This window comes from Palaemon carinicauda, chromosome 35 (assembly GCF_036898095.1).
Source record: "Palaemon carinicauda isolate YSFRI2023 chromosome 35, ASM3689809v2, whole genome shotgun sequence".
NCBI lineage: Eukaryota > Metazoa > Arthropoda > Malacostraca > Decapoda > Palaemonidae > Palaemon > Palaemon carinicauda.
The window spans coordinates 13,850,256-13,865,793 of record NC_090759.1 but is presented as its reverse complement, the minus strand read 5'-3'; the positions used below and the strand labels follow the sequence as shown (position 1 = coordinate 13,865,793).

General features: G+C 38.2%; 2 protein-coding genes across 7 annotated transcripts in view; one reads left to right on the top strand and one right to left on the bottom strand.

The window, feature by feature from the left end:
- The window catches only part of atl (atlastin GTPase), a 440,834-nt gene that overhangs the window by 334,147 nt on the left and 91,149 nt on the right, over positions 1–15,538 (top strand). The window lies entirely within an intron of this gene.
- LOC137627571 (protein O-linked-mannose beta-1,2-N-acetylglucosaminyltransferase 1-like) lies at positions 8,775–10,364 on the bottom strand. The gene has a single exon (XM_068358658.1). The coding sequence runs from the start codon at positions 10,362–10,364 to the stop codon at positions 8,775–8,777; it is 1,590 nt and encodes a 529-aa protein (XP_068214759.1).

The window sequence follows — 15,538 nt, the reverse complement described above, 5'->3', positions numbered from 1 at the left end:
AGAGATTTTGTTGTTGATTTGGGAATCCGTGAGAGATTTTGTTGTTGATTTGGGAATCCACGAGAGATTTTGTTGTTGATTTGGGAATCCGCGAGAGATTTTGTTGTTGATTTGGGAATCCACTAGAGATTTTGTTGTGTTGATTTGGGAATCCACTAGAGATTTTGTTGTGTTGATTTGGGAATCCGCGAGAGATTTTGTTGTTGATTTGGGAATCCGCTAGAGATTTTGTTGTTGATTTGGGAATCCGCTAGAGATTTTGTTGTTGATTTGGGAATCCGCTAGAGATTTTGTTGTCGATTTCGGAATCCGCTAGAGATTTTGTTGTGTTGATTTGGGAATCCGCGAGAGATTTTGTTGTGTTGATTTGGGAATCCGCGAGAGAATTTGTTTTGTTGATTTGGGAATCCGCGAGAGATTTTGTTGTTGATTTGGGAATCCGCGAGAGATTTTGTTGTTGATTTGGGAATCTGCGAGAGATTTTGTTGTTGATTTGGGAATCCGCGAGAGATTTTGTTGTTGATTTGGGAATCCGCGAGAGATTTTGTTGTTGATTTGGGAATCCGCGAGAGATTTTGTTGTTGATTTGGGATTCCGCGAGAGATTTTGTTGTTGAATTGGGAATCCGCGAGAGATTGTGTTTTTGATTTGGGAATCCATGAGAAATTTTGTTGTTGATTTGGGAATCGGCGAGAAATTTTGTTGTTGATTTGGGAATCCATGAGAGATTTTGTTGTTGATTTGGGAATCTGCGAGAGATTTTGATGTTGATTTGGGAATCCGCGAGAGATTTTGTTGTTGATTTGGGAATCCGCGAGAGATTTTGTTGTTGATTTGGGAATCGGCGAGAGATTTTGTTGTTGATTTGGGAATCCGCGAGAGATTTTGTTGTTGATTTGGGAATCCGCGAGAGATTTTGCTGTTGATTTGGGAATCCGCGAGAGATTTTGCTGTTGATTTGGGAATCCGCGAGAGATTTTGCTGTTGATTTGGGAATCCACGAGAGATTTTGCTGTTGATTTGGGAATCCACGAGAGATTTTGCTGTTGATTTGGGAATCCACGAGAGATTTTGTTGTTGATTTGGGAATACGCGAGAGATTTTGCTGTTGATTTGGGAATCCGCGAGAGATTTTTCTGTTGATTTGGGAATCCACGAGATATTTTAATGCGGAATAAGGAGCTTATTTTGATGGTCATTTATTGAGCGCAGAGGAGAGGCAAGTAATGTGAAAGTAGAGGAGACTGTATAGGGTTAATGCAACCCAGACGGTAAGGATTTTCAACAGTTTTGTTATTCTATTAGTAGCAGTAGTAGTGGTGTAATAGTTTTAATTGATATAGTGAAGATGAAGTAATTCTCTCTCTCTCTCTCTCTCTCTCTCTCTCTCTCTCTCTCTCTCTCTCTCTCTCTCTCTCATCGTGTACTGCAGCGTATCCTACACCACAGTGAACGTTTCATAAGAAGGGAGAACGTTTTAGATAACCAGTCATACAGCAGAGGTATATATTTATTGTAATTACCTCCATATCTTAAGTTTTATCTTTTTCAATATGGGTGTACATATTACATATCTATGGATATATACACATTTATATATGTATAGATGGATAGATAAGTTCATCATTGCTGTGATTTTTCTCGTGACATCTTATGATGCCTGTGGAAACCTGGTCACGGTAGGAATCCTCATTATACAGTATATACTTACTTTTATGGGTAAAAAAAAAACTATATATTTTGCATCCTTTTACTAAGGGCTGGTCCATAACAGCTATTTACACGAATACCCTGTTGTTAGGGTCTTGTTTAAATCTCTCCTTGGATTCTTGGAGTCTTGATGATTGTGGAAGGCCAGTGTTGGGTGCCCATTACCCCTCATTTGAAATGCTGATGCGATTGCATGTTTATACTCCCCCCCCCCCACCCATTCGTTCTCCCCCTCTCTCTATCTCTCTAATATATATATATATATATATATATATATATATATATATTTATATATATATTTATTTATATATATATTTATATATATATATATATATATATATATATATATATATTTATATATATTTATATATATACTGTATATATATATATATATATATATATATATATATATATATATATATATACATACATTTATATATATATTTATTTGTATATATATAGTTATTTATATATATATATATATATATATATATATATATATATTTTATATTTCTAGTCACGCTCACCTGTATTGCTAGAATTATAATTCACTCTGTCTATGCTCTTCCCTCAGGTAGAGTGGTTAAGAAGTAGTCATACCCTGGTGAGAAGGGGGTACAACGAGATTTACATTCTGAAACCACAATTGCCATGTTGTAGTTAGGAAAGGCGGAGGTGTGAGATGGATTGCATCTGCGTATAATTGTATGCATGAGTGTGCATATTTACCTTTGTTGCGGCAAACGTTATGTTATGATAGGTGTGTAGTTTGAATGTCTGTCTTTGTGTTTGTAATCCGATTAACTCAAAAACTGTTTTACCTAATTGAAATTTGGTGGGATCATTGGCCAGGGTCAAGGACAGTTTAATTAGATTTTGGGATTGATTGGGTCAAAGGTCAAGGTAATGAAAAGGTCAAAGCTAAAATGTGCATAATTTAATTGGCTCTCTTGTGATTTGAGATTGATTGGGTCCAAAGTCAAGGTAATAAACGTCTTTTTGCTCTATAGTGGTCAATATTATCCGATTTGCATGAGACTAGTGCCAAAATGTGCATGAATCAATTGCCTATCTTGTGATATTATTATTATTATTATTATTATTATTATTATTAAATGCTAAGCTACAACCCTAGTTGGAAAAGCAGGATGCTATAAGCCCAGGGGCCCCAACAGGGAAAATAGCCCAGTCAGGAAAGGAAATAAGGAAATAGGGAAAAATAAAATATTTTAGGAATAGTAACAATATTGAAATAAATATTTCCTATTTAACATATAAAAACTTTAACAGAACAAGAGGAATAGAAACTAGATAGAAAGGTGTGCCCGAGTGTACCCTCAAGCAAGAGGATCAAGGTTAAGATCACAGAATGGTCAAAAATTTCTTTTTATTACATCGTGGACAAATTCATGAAATTCGGGGAGATGATTGAACATGATCTAAGGACTATTTAATCAAATTTGGGAGTGATTGGGTCATTGGTCAAGGTCACGAAAAGGTAAAAAAAACGTCCTTTTGCTATATCGTGGTCAATTTTTATCCGATTTGCATGAATCTAGTGCCAAATTGTGCGCAATTCAATTGCCTATCTTGCTATATGGTGGGGTTTTTGAAGGTATACACTCTACCAAGTGCCCATTCTAGTTATCTAAATATTTAGCTGTCAATTTCGACTGGTCGCGTACACTAGTTCTGTATATAGTCGGATTTGGCGTCAAGGTCGTCTCCTCATATTTTCTTGATGTCTTATCGACAAGAGTCGTCTTCAACCAGGTTAGCAGAGCAGAGCTGAGACATTGTTAACCTTTAAGGCAATTGATGTATTTATATCCATTGATTCTATTGATCTCTTATGTTTCTTCTTTCTGCTTCTCGTTCCAAGTTACTGTTTATTTTGAGTTATTTTTTTCATATGCAACTCTTATATATATATATATATATATATATATATATATATATATATATATATATATATATATAAAATAAAGGCACTAGAAGAGTTGTAAGGCCCAGGCTTACATGGCTGTGGACTGAAAAAACGATTGGAGTAATGATTTAAAAGCTCAAGATAGAGATGACTGGCGAAATCTAACCGAGGCCCTTTACGTCAATAGCCGTAGGAGAAGAGCAGGATGATGATGATGTGTGTGTGTGTGTATATATATATATATATATATATATATATATATATATATATATATATATATATATATATATATATCCTACTCCAACAAATGCAGCCGCTTCTATTCCACTGCAGGACAAAGATCTCAGATTATGACCATTTTCATCACAACCCTGGCCACTGCTGATGGTGATGGTGGGAGACTTTAGTCTGATCGGTCACGGCAAGCCAAGTTAGCATGGAGGGGCCCTGACTATTACATCTTTGCTGATCATGGCAGATTAGCAAACTTTCATCACATTAAGGTATACCTACACAAAAATGGATATATATATATATATATATATATATATATATATATATATATATATATGTATATACACTGCCATAAGTGACAAGAACAAACTTTTCAAGGTTACGCCCCATCTTCATGAAAACTGATGAAATTGTTTGTAGTTTTATGAATTTTTATGACTGACTAAAATGTGTTCATTAAGTTTGTACTAAAGAGGTGACTGAACTATTTACGGGAAAGAAAGTAAGCAATTTCTCTCTCTCTCTCTCTCTCTCTCTCCTCTCTCTCCTCTCTCTCACTCTCTCTCCTCTCTCCTCTCTCTCTCTCTCCTCTCTCTCTCTCTCTCATTTAGTATTTATTACATAGTTTTACCATTATTTAATTACAGTATTGCATATAGAACTTATTCACCACTTGATCTATTTATCTTGAGATCTTGATAATACTCTGGTCATGTTTTGGTCCCAGGTGTAATAGGCGTTTTTATACGCCACTATTTCCGTGTTGACCACAGGGAGTCCTGTTGTTAGTGCGTTCATGGATCGCAGTCTGGGAGGGATGTGTGTGTGTTTGGTAGGGGTGGTGATCGTGTATGAAGAAGTGGAATGAATTGGGGGTTAGTGTGTGATGGGGGTGAGTATCCACACCACATGGCAGCAGCAAGAAAGGTCTTGGATGAAAGGATCGCATGTGTGTGTGTGTGTCATGAGCGTGAATGCGTTCACGCGTCGTCTTTGCATTCATTTTGCTTGAGATTGAATGTGTTTTATGTGTCTCTTTTACCATAAACGGAAGTATTATGAGTCGGTTGGAGGTACAGCTTTCAATCTTGAAGGGGGGAGGGGTGTTGGAGAGTCACGGTAAAGAGGGGGATCAAACTCCCCCAAGAGAGAATTCGGACGTGTGGACTAGGAGACCTAAGGTAGAGGGACGGGGTTGGTGGGGAGTGGTTACTCCTCCCGTAGTCATTCTGAGGGCTGACTAAATTCAGGCGCCACTCGCCAGTTCCCAGTTGCCCTGAAGCAGTGGATGTGTTGAGATAAAGGGGTTCTGCCTTCGAGTGTGCTTTGACCTCACCCCCTGGTGTGCCTTGGCGTCATTACGCTGCCCCTGCTTGGAAGTGTTAATTTTCTCGGTATTTCGAGCTCCTTTACGATTGTTTTATGTCCTTTTGTGTTTTAAAATGATTGGGGATGTAATAGTCTTCGACTTGTCTCCATCGGAAAGAATGTGAATTGTTTTAGTGCGAAATAATGTGATGCTAAATATTTTTTGTCATAATACGGCAATTCAGAAGAGAAAGAGAGAAGGAAAGAAGTTGAAGCGTTGATTTTGTGATCTTTGCATCGAGTCGATGTACAGTGACTCGGGGAGTCACCACCTAATGAGTCCTTGGAGCGTAAACAGCTAAAGATGAACAAGAGAAAGAAGAGGAGGTACTTGACAGAACTACCTCCTTCGTTCCTCCTCCCCCTCAGTGCCTCTCCCCATCCCCCCTTCCTACTGGCATCCATAACGCCTTGGTGTTCTTCGTCTTAACAGTTTCCAGATCCTGAAGGTGTGTAAGGTGATTAAAAACATCCTTTGGATCGATGATCCTCTCTGGATTCCATCTGACCTTGTGTGGAGTCACTCCTGAGGACGGAGTAGGATTCCAGCGGCTCCTTTCGCAACTGATGGAGGTAAGCGAAGGGCAAGAAGAAAGTTTTCGAAACTCGCTCGTAAAAGAGTTCTTATTGTTGAGATAGATTGCTCTCTCTCTCTCTCTCTCTCTCTCTCTCTCTCTCTCTCTCCTCTCTCTCTCTCTCTCTCTCTCGTTCAAATTGTGTGAAAATAACATTGTCACGTACTGGTTACCTGGATGTTTCAAGCACTGAAAATATCTCTCTCTCTCCTCTCTCTCCTCTCTCTCTCTCTCTCTCTCTCTCTCTCCTCTCTCTCTCTCTCTCCTCTCTCTCTCTCGTTCAAAATTGTGTGAAAGTAACATTGTCACGTACTGGTTACCTGGATGTTTCAAGCACTGAAAATCTCTCTCTCTCCTCTCTCTCTCTCCTCTCTCTCTCTCTCCTCTCTCTCTCTCTCTCTCTCTCTCTCTCTCTCGTACAATTTGTTTTTGATGAACGCAGATAACTATTTTGCCTTTCAACGTCTATTTGCTTACCACTATTGATTTTATTATCTCGAAATACGTCCGCGTGTTTGATTATAAAATTAGCATAACGTATTTGCAAATAATTGTAAATAAGGATAAGCATGGTTAACGTGGTAAAATGTACCCATCAAATGTTTTTATTGTGGTTATTGATGACGTACAGAGTCAGTAAAGGATAAAATCTCGGTCTCATTTAATGGTATGTTGCTCATGTAGATTCGTATCTAGTTTTGTATTGTGCAAGGTTCAGTCACTTTTCTCCATTGACTCGTGCGGAAACCCTCTTATTTTCTTTCGGCGTTTTGCTTGTATTCTTTTAAAAAGGGTTAGTAGGACACTGGTTGCTTTTCTACTTTAGTGATGTGATAATTATAGAGATTTATCGTTGGCGCTATTTTCAAAAGTCAAGATATGACTTTTAAAGAATACATTTACATTCTCTTGAGTGTTTTATGTCCGTTGATTTTTATAGCATTATGCATTAGTCTTTGTATTTTCAAAGCAGAAATCGACGCTTTTAATGCATTTATAGCTATTTTTTTTTTCATATAATTAGCTATTGTTAGTATATAATATTAATAAGGTATCTCAGTCGTAAATAGTCCCGATTTTGTTCTCTCTCCTCTCTCTCTCTCTCCTCTCTCTCTCTCTCTCTCTCTCTCTCTCTCTCTCTCTCTCTCTCTCTCTCTCTCTCATTTCATCTATAGTAATTTTAATACTCCCTAGATATTTCCTTATATCATAAATAATTAATCCTATTCTTATACTTCTGAATGAGTTGATATCAACAGCTTCAAACTCTCTCTCTCTCTCTCTCTCTCTCTCTCTCTCTCTCTCTCTCTCTCTCTCTCTCCTCTCTCTCTCTCTCGTGTGTATTACGCACTAATGAAACTCCAATGATAATATATCAAAGTTTACACACGTTTCACAACCGTATAAAAGTTTACTCAATGTTTCATAACTTTGATAGTTCACGCAGATAAGAATCTAAAAGTGAAATGCAAATGACGTGTTAAATGGTGTAAATGATTGTGTGTTGTTGATCCATTGCACAATAATGAAATGCGGAAATGTTGTAATGTTTCGTTAGAAATCGGCTTGGTCATTTTTAACATTTTGACATTTAATTAAGACATTCATGTCAGTTATGCAATATCATCTACTTTTAAATAATTTTCTTTTAATTAGCCTAAATGTACATCTAACGCTTGGTGACAATGGTTATCTAAAATGTTACGTTAGAAATTGGTTAGGTAATTTTTAACAATTTAATATTTAATAAAAAATAAGCATATTAGTTGTGTAATATCATCTGCCTTTAAATAATTTTCTTTGAATCCACCTGAATAGTTTTTAACGCTTGGTGACATAGTTATCTGAAGCAAGCTGTTTCATATTAATATTTGTTGGCAACAGACTGATAGTGATAAGGAAGAGAGTGTGTGTTTGTTTGTCAGAAGATTGGCATGCGTTTGGGTGCCCTAAATAGTTGGGTTATTTGTTGTTGTCATCTATGTCTGCCAGTTTTCCACGATGAGTTGCATATTCACTTCTACTCCTCTGTCCCATTTTAAGTTATGTATTGAACTCTCTCTCTCTCTCTCTCTCTCTCTCTCTCTCTCTCTCTCTCTCTCTCTCTCTCTCTCTCTCTCTCTCTCTCTCCCACGTCAAAACAGACTTTCGGTGTATCATGATTGGTGGTATATCTGCAATAAATTACTAGAGTAAATCTTTGTTCATTGACCTCTTATCAATTTTTGTTCTTCAGCATGAGAAGGTATGTACTAAATATCTCCACTATTTTATAAACATTCTTGACTATAAATATTAGATTTAATAGGTTGTTAGTTTTGTGCAAACGTTTGTATAAAGATGATAAAATAATTCTAAAAACATATACAGTATATATATATATATATATATATTATATATATATATATATATATATATATATATATATATATTAAACATTGTTCTTATTTACGTTCAGGTTTTGTGTCCACCATAAGTTCTCTACTTCGCAGTTTAGGAGTTTGAATGAGAATCTAGAAGCGATTTGAAATTTTATTTTTTTGATCGACTTGTTTTTACACTTTGCTATTCGGTATGTTATCACAGATATCCTTAGACCACGGTTACCCAGTGCTTGTATGCAGCGCTAGGAACTTTTCTGAATCAGGAAGGACATCTTGCTGGAGGGTACACTCGTGCACGCTATTCTATCTTATTTCTCTCCCTCTTGTTTACATAGTTTATCTATGAAAAATCTATTTTAATGTTTTTTTATTGTTCTTAAAATCTTGTATTTTCATTTTTATTACTTCTCTTGTAGTTTTTTATTTACTTGTTTCCTTTCCTCACTGTGCTACTTTTCCGTATTGGAGCCCCTGAGCTTATAGCACCCTGCTTTTCCAACTAGCGCTAAAGCTTAGCTAGTAATGATAGTAATAATAATATGAAAACATATCCGTTGACAACGATGCTAGTTGGTCCTACGTCCCTTCTAAGGACTCTATAATCAGTTCTTCCATGATCTTAGCCGACGTTAAATTCAAGTTCTGGATTTCTTGTCGGCTAAATTCTCCGAGAGCCCCCTCTACAATTCCCCTTTCATCGCGTCTAGCCCCTTGGAGAGTCCAGGGCTCCGTGTCGAAATGTCGAAGACGAGCGTAAGGAGAGTAAGGGACGCCCACCACGTGAAGCGTAACGTTGACGGAGACCGTGAAGGTCGCCACTCCTTCGTGAAGACCGAGGGGAGAGAGCCCCCACCCCCCTAGACAGGTGGCCACTAAAAAGTAATCTGAGATGTCGGGCCCTCCATCTGGCTTCGAGGCCATGTTCACGTAGAAGGCGTACGTCACTGGACCTTGCCGAGGTCGTGGAAGGAATGCCTTATTGCATGGGTTGCCCTCGAGGACTTCGGCCCCTTTGATGCTTGCCGACAGATCTCGCCGCCATAGAGTCAATGTAAGCCTCGCTATGTTAGGGAGCTCGATACCGTGTTCTTTCACCAAGGGCGTCGATAGGAAGTATTTTTCCGTCACGAAAGCGTCGGTGTTGACGCCCGTGCCGTAATGCCTTGTTCTACCTACCTCCGGAAAGACGCACTCCCTTCCCTTGGCTACGTTTAGGTAGAGCCAGTAGTCGTACGGGCTTCCTGCGTCTTCAGGGGCCGTTTGCCATACGTCGCATGCCTCCTTGACAAAGTCGATTGATATAGCGTAGCCCCAGGATACCTGCGCCTCTCCTCGAAGGACATTCTTGATGTTGTAGGAGACTCCTCGTGGTCTCCCCAAGCCGTTGATGCAATACAGAGAAGGGTCTTTTTGTAAGAGTCCCACAGTTTGACTCATGAACGAAAAGAAATCTGGAGAAACTTCGACGTCCTCATCAATGATGATGACATTTTGGGCGGTCGAGTATTTCTGCATTATTAGTTGAAAGACGCCTTTGTAGTATCGAAACAGCTTGGCATTCCCTTCCCCGTAAGTGTGCAATGTGGTATGTTTTATTCCAAGAAGGCCAAGTAGATCTGTGGTAGGTTTAGGTGCGTCGCCCAGGACTACCAAGATATTATTTGGACGAACCCCAGCTGCTGAAAGAATGGTTCTTAGGGAGTGGTACAGATACTGGTGCCTTTTACCAGCCGTCACTATGACGGGAACATCCTCCAGGGTACCCTTAGAAGCCAGCTTGAGGTCGGGCGCAAAAGGCATGGGCAGGGGGGACGGATTTGCTTCATCGCAGAGCCCTCCCATTCCATCCTGGGCGTCACAGAACCTCCAGCGTTTTATCTCTAAGCGATCTAAGGTGCTATGGTATAAAGGAGTCTCTTCACTTAACGCAACCATCGTGTGAGTGTTTACATTGACACTCCCTTCCATCACTGACGTCTCCGAGAGGGTGCGACCTCCCATGATGAACACCCAGATCCAGTGAGCTGAAGGCGTCAAGTGCTGGGCGAACTGAGAGCCCATGCTGGCGAGATAGAGACGAGCTGTTTGACGAAGGCCCAAGCAGCCGGTCATTGAGATTGTCATGACCACCAAGCGACCTGGGGCGATTCGTCTCATGTACCACATCAGGTCAGCCCAGCGCGCCCAGTATTCCCTCAGGGGAAAGACCTGCAATAGGCAATGGCCATTTTGTTAAGGGAAGGGACACATACACACACACACTCACACACACACACACACACACACACATATATATATATATATATATATATATATATATGTGTGTGTGTGTGTGTGTGTGTGTGTGTGTGTGTGTGTGTGAGTGTGTATTTAAAGTATGAATTGTTCTGTTATAACCCTTTGGTAGAAAAGAGCAGTATACAATTCTTTGTTAGAGAATTCTATAGGTTTAGATGGTTATCCAACAGCGAAATATGTTATATTGAAGTGGAATGTAGTCATCGAAAGATCGTGTTATAATTTAGAAAGTAATTTTGCCATTAGGTACTCTTGTAATGAACGTGACATAAGAAATAAATATGTATTGACAGTTAATTTTTGACATTCTCTCTCTCTCTCTCTCTCTCTCTCTCTCTCTCTCTCTCTCTCTCTCTCTCTCTCTCTCTCTCTCTAAAACATACCATGCGTCTAGTAATGTTTATATGGTACCTGCTCTTATTAAAAATTCTGTTAGGATATATGCAGTTGGACACAGGAAATCTTGGTTCACTTCGCTCTGAAGAAGTGCACTCAGCCACACCCTTACTCTACGTCGTGTAACCAAACAGCTAGTGCAGGGAAAGATGGCTGTGGTGGTGGGTGGGGCTACAAACAGGAATACGCCGCGCAGTATAGATGTGACATGGTGCACTTCCTCGGAGCGAGATGTACCATGGATTCGTGTGTCCAACTGTACCTTTCTCAAGACGAGAAGACCATTCCGTTGATTGATGACGGAGAGAGTGATTCCTTCTCCCGTGATGATTTCCCCGAAGGGGGAGGGCGCCCTTGACAACATCCACATGTAGTTCGCCTGAGGCTGAGCGCTACATCCCGATTGCCCGTCAGCGTTGGTCTGGCAGATCTCTTCCCGTAAGCTCCAGCCTTGCGAACCTGACCAAGATTCGATTGTGATTCTGAAAGAAGTAATAGTAATGACTTTGCTGACATTTTGTAGTTTTCTTCTTTTTTTATTTTGCAAAGAAAAAAAAATACATTATAATAATGTCTGGTTATATATATATATATATATATATATATATATATATATATATATATATATATATATATATATATATATATATGTGTGTGTGTGTGTGTGTGTGTGTGTGTGTGTGTGTGGTTTGCATTAATTGCTTATAAGACTAATTGGCAAAGGTGATAAAAATCAACGTTTATAGGTATTAGGTTGGCCAGGTAATCAGCCATCCGTTGAGATAATACCGCTACAGAGTTATTGGGTTCTTTGACTGGCCAGACAGTACTACATTGGATCCCTCTCTTTGGTTATGGCTCATTTTTCCTTTGCCTACACACACCAAATAGTCTGGCCTATTCTTTACACATTCTCTTCTGTCCTCATACACCTGACAACACTTGAGATTATCAAACAATTCTTCTTCACTCAAGGGGTTAACTACTATTTTCCTCTTGATAAGGGTAGAAGATACTCTTTAGCTATGGTAAGCAGCTCTTCTAGAAGGACACTCCAAAATCAAGCCATTGTTCTCTAGTCTTGGATAGTGCCATGGTCGTTCGCTGTCTTGGGTTAGAGTTCTCTTGCTGGGGGTTAAACTCGAGCACACTAATCTATCTTCTCTTCCTCTTGTTGTTTTGAAGATTTCTCTTGTTGTTTTGAGGTTTTTATAGTTTATATACCAGAGATCTATTGTAATGTTATTACTGTTCTTAAAATATTTTATTTGGATTGTTCATTACGTCACTTGTAATTCATGTATTTGCTTGTTTCATTTCCTCACTGGGCTTTTTTCCCTGTTGGAGCCCTTTGGCTTACAGCATCCTGCTTTTCCAACTAGGGTTGTAGCTTAGCAAGTAATAATAATACTATAATGCAAATATAATTATTGTGAATGAACAAGTTGCACGCTAAATAATGCTACTCGTCATACACTTTCCTTTACACGAAGTAATTTACTTCAAGTTATACCATTAAATATTTATTTTTCAAAGAAATGCATGACTACATAATCTTGTCATAATAACTTCTACAAAGAGATTAAATATAATATTTTGTGTTAAAACATTGTGTTATTTAAGTTCACGTGTTGCTCTCTTTTTCGTGAAATGAAATGAATAAAATTGCCTTGACAGACGTTAAATTGAGAGAGAGAGAGAGAGAGAGAGAGAGAGAGAGAGAGAGAGAGAGAGAGAGAGAGAGAGAGAGTCCTTGAAAGTATTTGATGATGTGATGGACTGATATCAAATCATTCACATGTAATCGAAAACCAATACGAAATAAGTATTTTAAGATCGTAAATTGACATTGCGTAAGAAGTTGAATTACTTCATCACTAAAGAGTACAATTGATTTAGTTATTTTATTTAGGTGATATGTTTAGGTGATGCCGCGCGGTCTTGTCCGCTTGGATTGGAATTGAAATCAATGAAGATGATTGATACCCTTCATACTGGGAAAAATTTCCGAGCGGTAGTGACTCTAGCTGGGTGCACTGCTAACCCGTGCAGTTCCATTGTAGCGCCTTATAAAAACAACGAGGCCTCTCGGGGAGAATCCTTTTAACGAGGGGCAATATTTTCGCACGGATAAAATCCCCTCATGTGAGCGAACCCTATACCTTATGGGTTGCATACGCTTTTTTATAGACTACCGGTAATTGAGGAAACATGAAGGGTTGATAGAAATCGATGGGCAAAGTAATTGTATGTTATTCAGTCGTTTTATTATTCCTTTATTCTACATTTTCAGTTTTACTTATATCTTACTCCAACCATGGTCTTGCCCTATCAGGGATTTAACTTTGCTATCTTTCTTTCTTCAATTCCTAACCTTTCTTCCTGTTCTTTTGCAACTCCTTTATAAATCATCGACTATAGACTGATCTTTAACTTTTTATGCAAGTTCTTTCATTTCTTTGATTGTAATGTCCCGAAGTTGTCGTTGTCCTAGATTTGTGTGTCGATATTTTTTTAATATTTTAATATTTGCCAACATTTTGCATCTTTTTGTCTCGCCAAACTCTACTTGAAGAGACCACATTCTTCAATTTCTTTATATTCAAAAATAGCAAAATAGCCAATTGTTTCTGTTCTGTGACGTAGTCGTTCTAGCGACTAAAACTATCGTATGCTTATCTTTTGAAATAGCCCCCCCCCCCTCTCTCTCTCTCTCTCTCTCTCTCTCTCTCTCTCTCTCTCTCTCTCTCTCACCAAAAGGTATCTTTCCCCAATTTACCTATTTTGTTTACATTGGTATTGCTGATACACGTTGCTATATTTTCCTCTTTCTATAACCACCCCTTTTTCAAGAGACGTGTCTACCACTTCTGATAGTCCTCCTCTCCTTTTCAATCCCATTCCCATTCCATCCATCCTGTCCAGACGTTACATCGACTTCTCTACTCTAATCTGGAACTAGAATAGACACTGTCTTACCTCTGTTTGTTGTTATGTTTTGGGGAATTTGTCTCACTGAAGCCTTTGCATTCGGTTGCGAAAGCAATTATGAATAATCGAACTGCCGTTATTCTCATGTTTTGCTTTATATTATTTGTTTTTTAGAAACTTGTCCATAGAGGTTTTCTCACTACGATCACCTACATTTGTTGCGACACCACTGGTTGAAAGTGACCGAATATTGGGCCTTACTTCCTTGTCGTCAACAAGTTATGTTCGTTTGTTGTGTATTTCTTTATATTCAAATAGGGAATTACGTGCCAACTAAAGTTGAATTGCATCCTATCGTTAAATAAAATAGATTTGTCTGTTCATTTTCTTGTTTTTTTTTAGAAAGATGGAAATGAAAATATATAGCGGGTTTTGCACCCGACTAAATCGGAGGCAACGTGGCTCCTCGAGGATTTTTAGCTCTTTTTTCCTCTTCGATAAGAGTCGGGGAACATCGTAAAAGGTGTCTGTATTAGGAAAAGTCGTAGAAAAGAGAAGAGGAGACGTTGTCTTATCACTTGCTTCAAGGGGCGTAATGAAGTACACTTGGTAATGCATGAAATATCCAGTTGTGCATTTCTATGAGGTGCGGGGTCAGATCAGGTGTGGTTTTTTCCGGAGGGGCGGGGTCAGATTAGGGGTTTTCATCTTCGAAATGACGGGGTTAGAACAGGTGTTTTTTCTTTCGGAGGGGCTGGGTCAAATGAGGTAATCGGAGGGAGCGAGGTCAGATCAGGTGTTTCTTCGGAGGGTGGGGGTCAAATTAGGGTGTTTTTTTTTTTTTTTTTTGTCTTCAAAATCAAAGAATAGATATGATTCGAAAATGAAAAATGAATAAGCATGGAAATGAAATATACTTTTTTAATTCAATTGTTCATTTATAATGAGTGCAGGCAAACTTTTGATGGTTGAACTTATTAAAAGTAATCCTCATCAAGTTGCAATTAAAGTTTTTTAAATACTTCCTATGATGACTATTAGAGTTGGTATGAAAGTTCAAGTTCATTTCTTTTATCATATTGAAAAATAATTGTTTATGTTATATATTTTTATAGTACGTTTGTACTATGAGATAAGGTGCACATTTAGAAATGATTTTTTATGAAATAATTTTACTGTATAGTTATACAAATATAAGTAAACCATAGGAGACAGCCTGACAGGACCAATATATGTTGTAGGTACGCTTTAATTTGGCTGCTGTAATTGTGGCTAGGTTAATAAATCACCATTGTTTTATAGAATTAGTAGAACTCTCTCATCCTTAAAAATGTACAATAGAGTAGGTATGAGTAAACATCACCTAACTGCTTATTTCTTACATTCTTTCTGAAGTTGGACTAATGTCCAATTAACATGAAAGTCAGCTACAGTCAGAGAAACCTAAAAGCAAAGTGCTGCCTTGAGAATATCTTGCTGAAATATCCTGATGTACTGTATATGTCTCATTTGGGTCATGGGTGATACATTGAATAGATTGGATAGCCTCCTTCATAAATCAAGGATTAGTTTTTCCATGATTATGTCTGAGGTTGTGTTTATAAGCTTGATGTCAAAGTTATTCAGTTTTCTTATATATTTATGTACACTATCGTCGTTGGTTTTTATACTAAAGGGCTTGGTATTAGTATCACAAAGATAAGAATAAGATGAGT

Bases quoted from the DNA above. Each gene is read 5' to 3' on its own strand.
- LOC137627571 (XM_068358658.1), bottom strand. From the start codon at position 10,364: ATGTGGTACATGAGACGAATCGCCCCAGGTCGCTTGGTGGTCATGACA.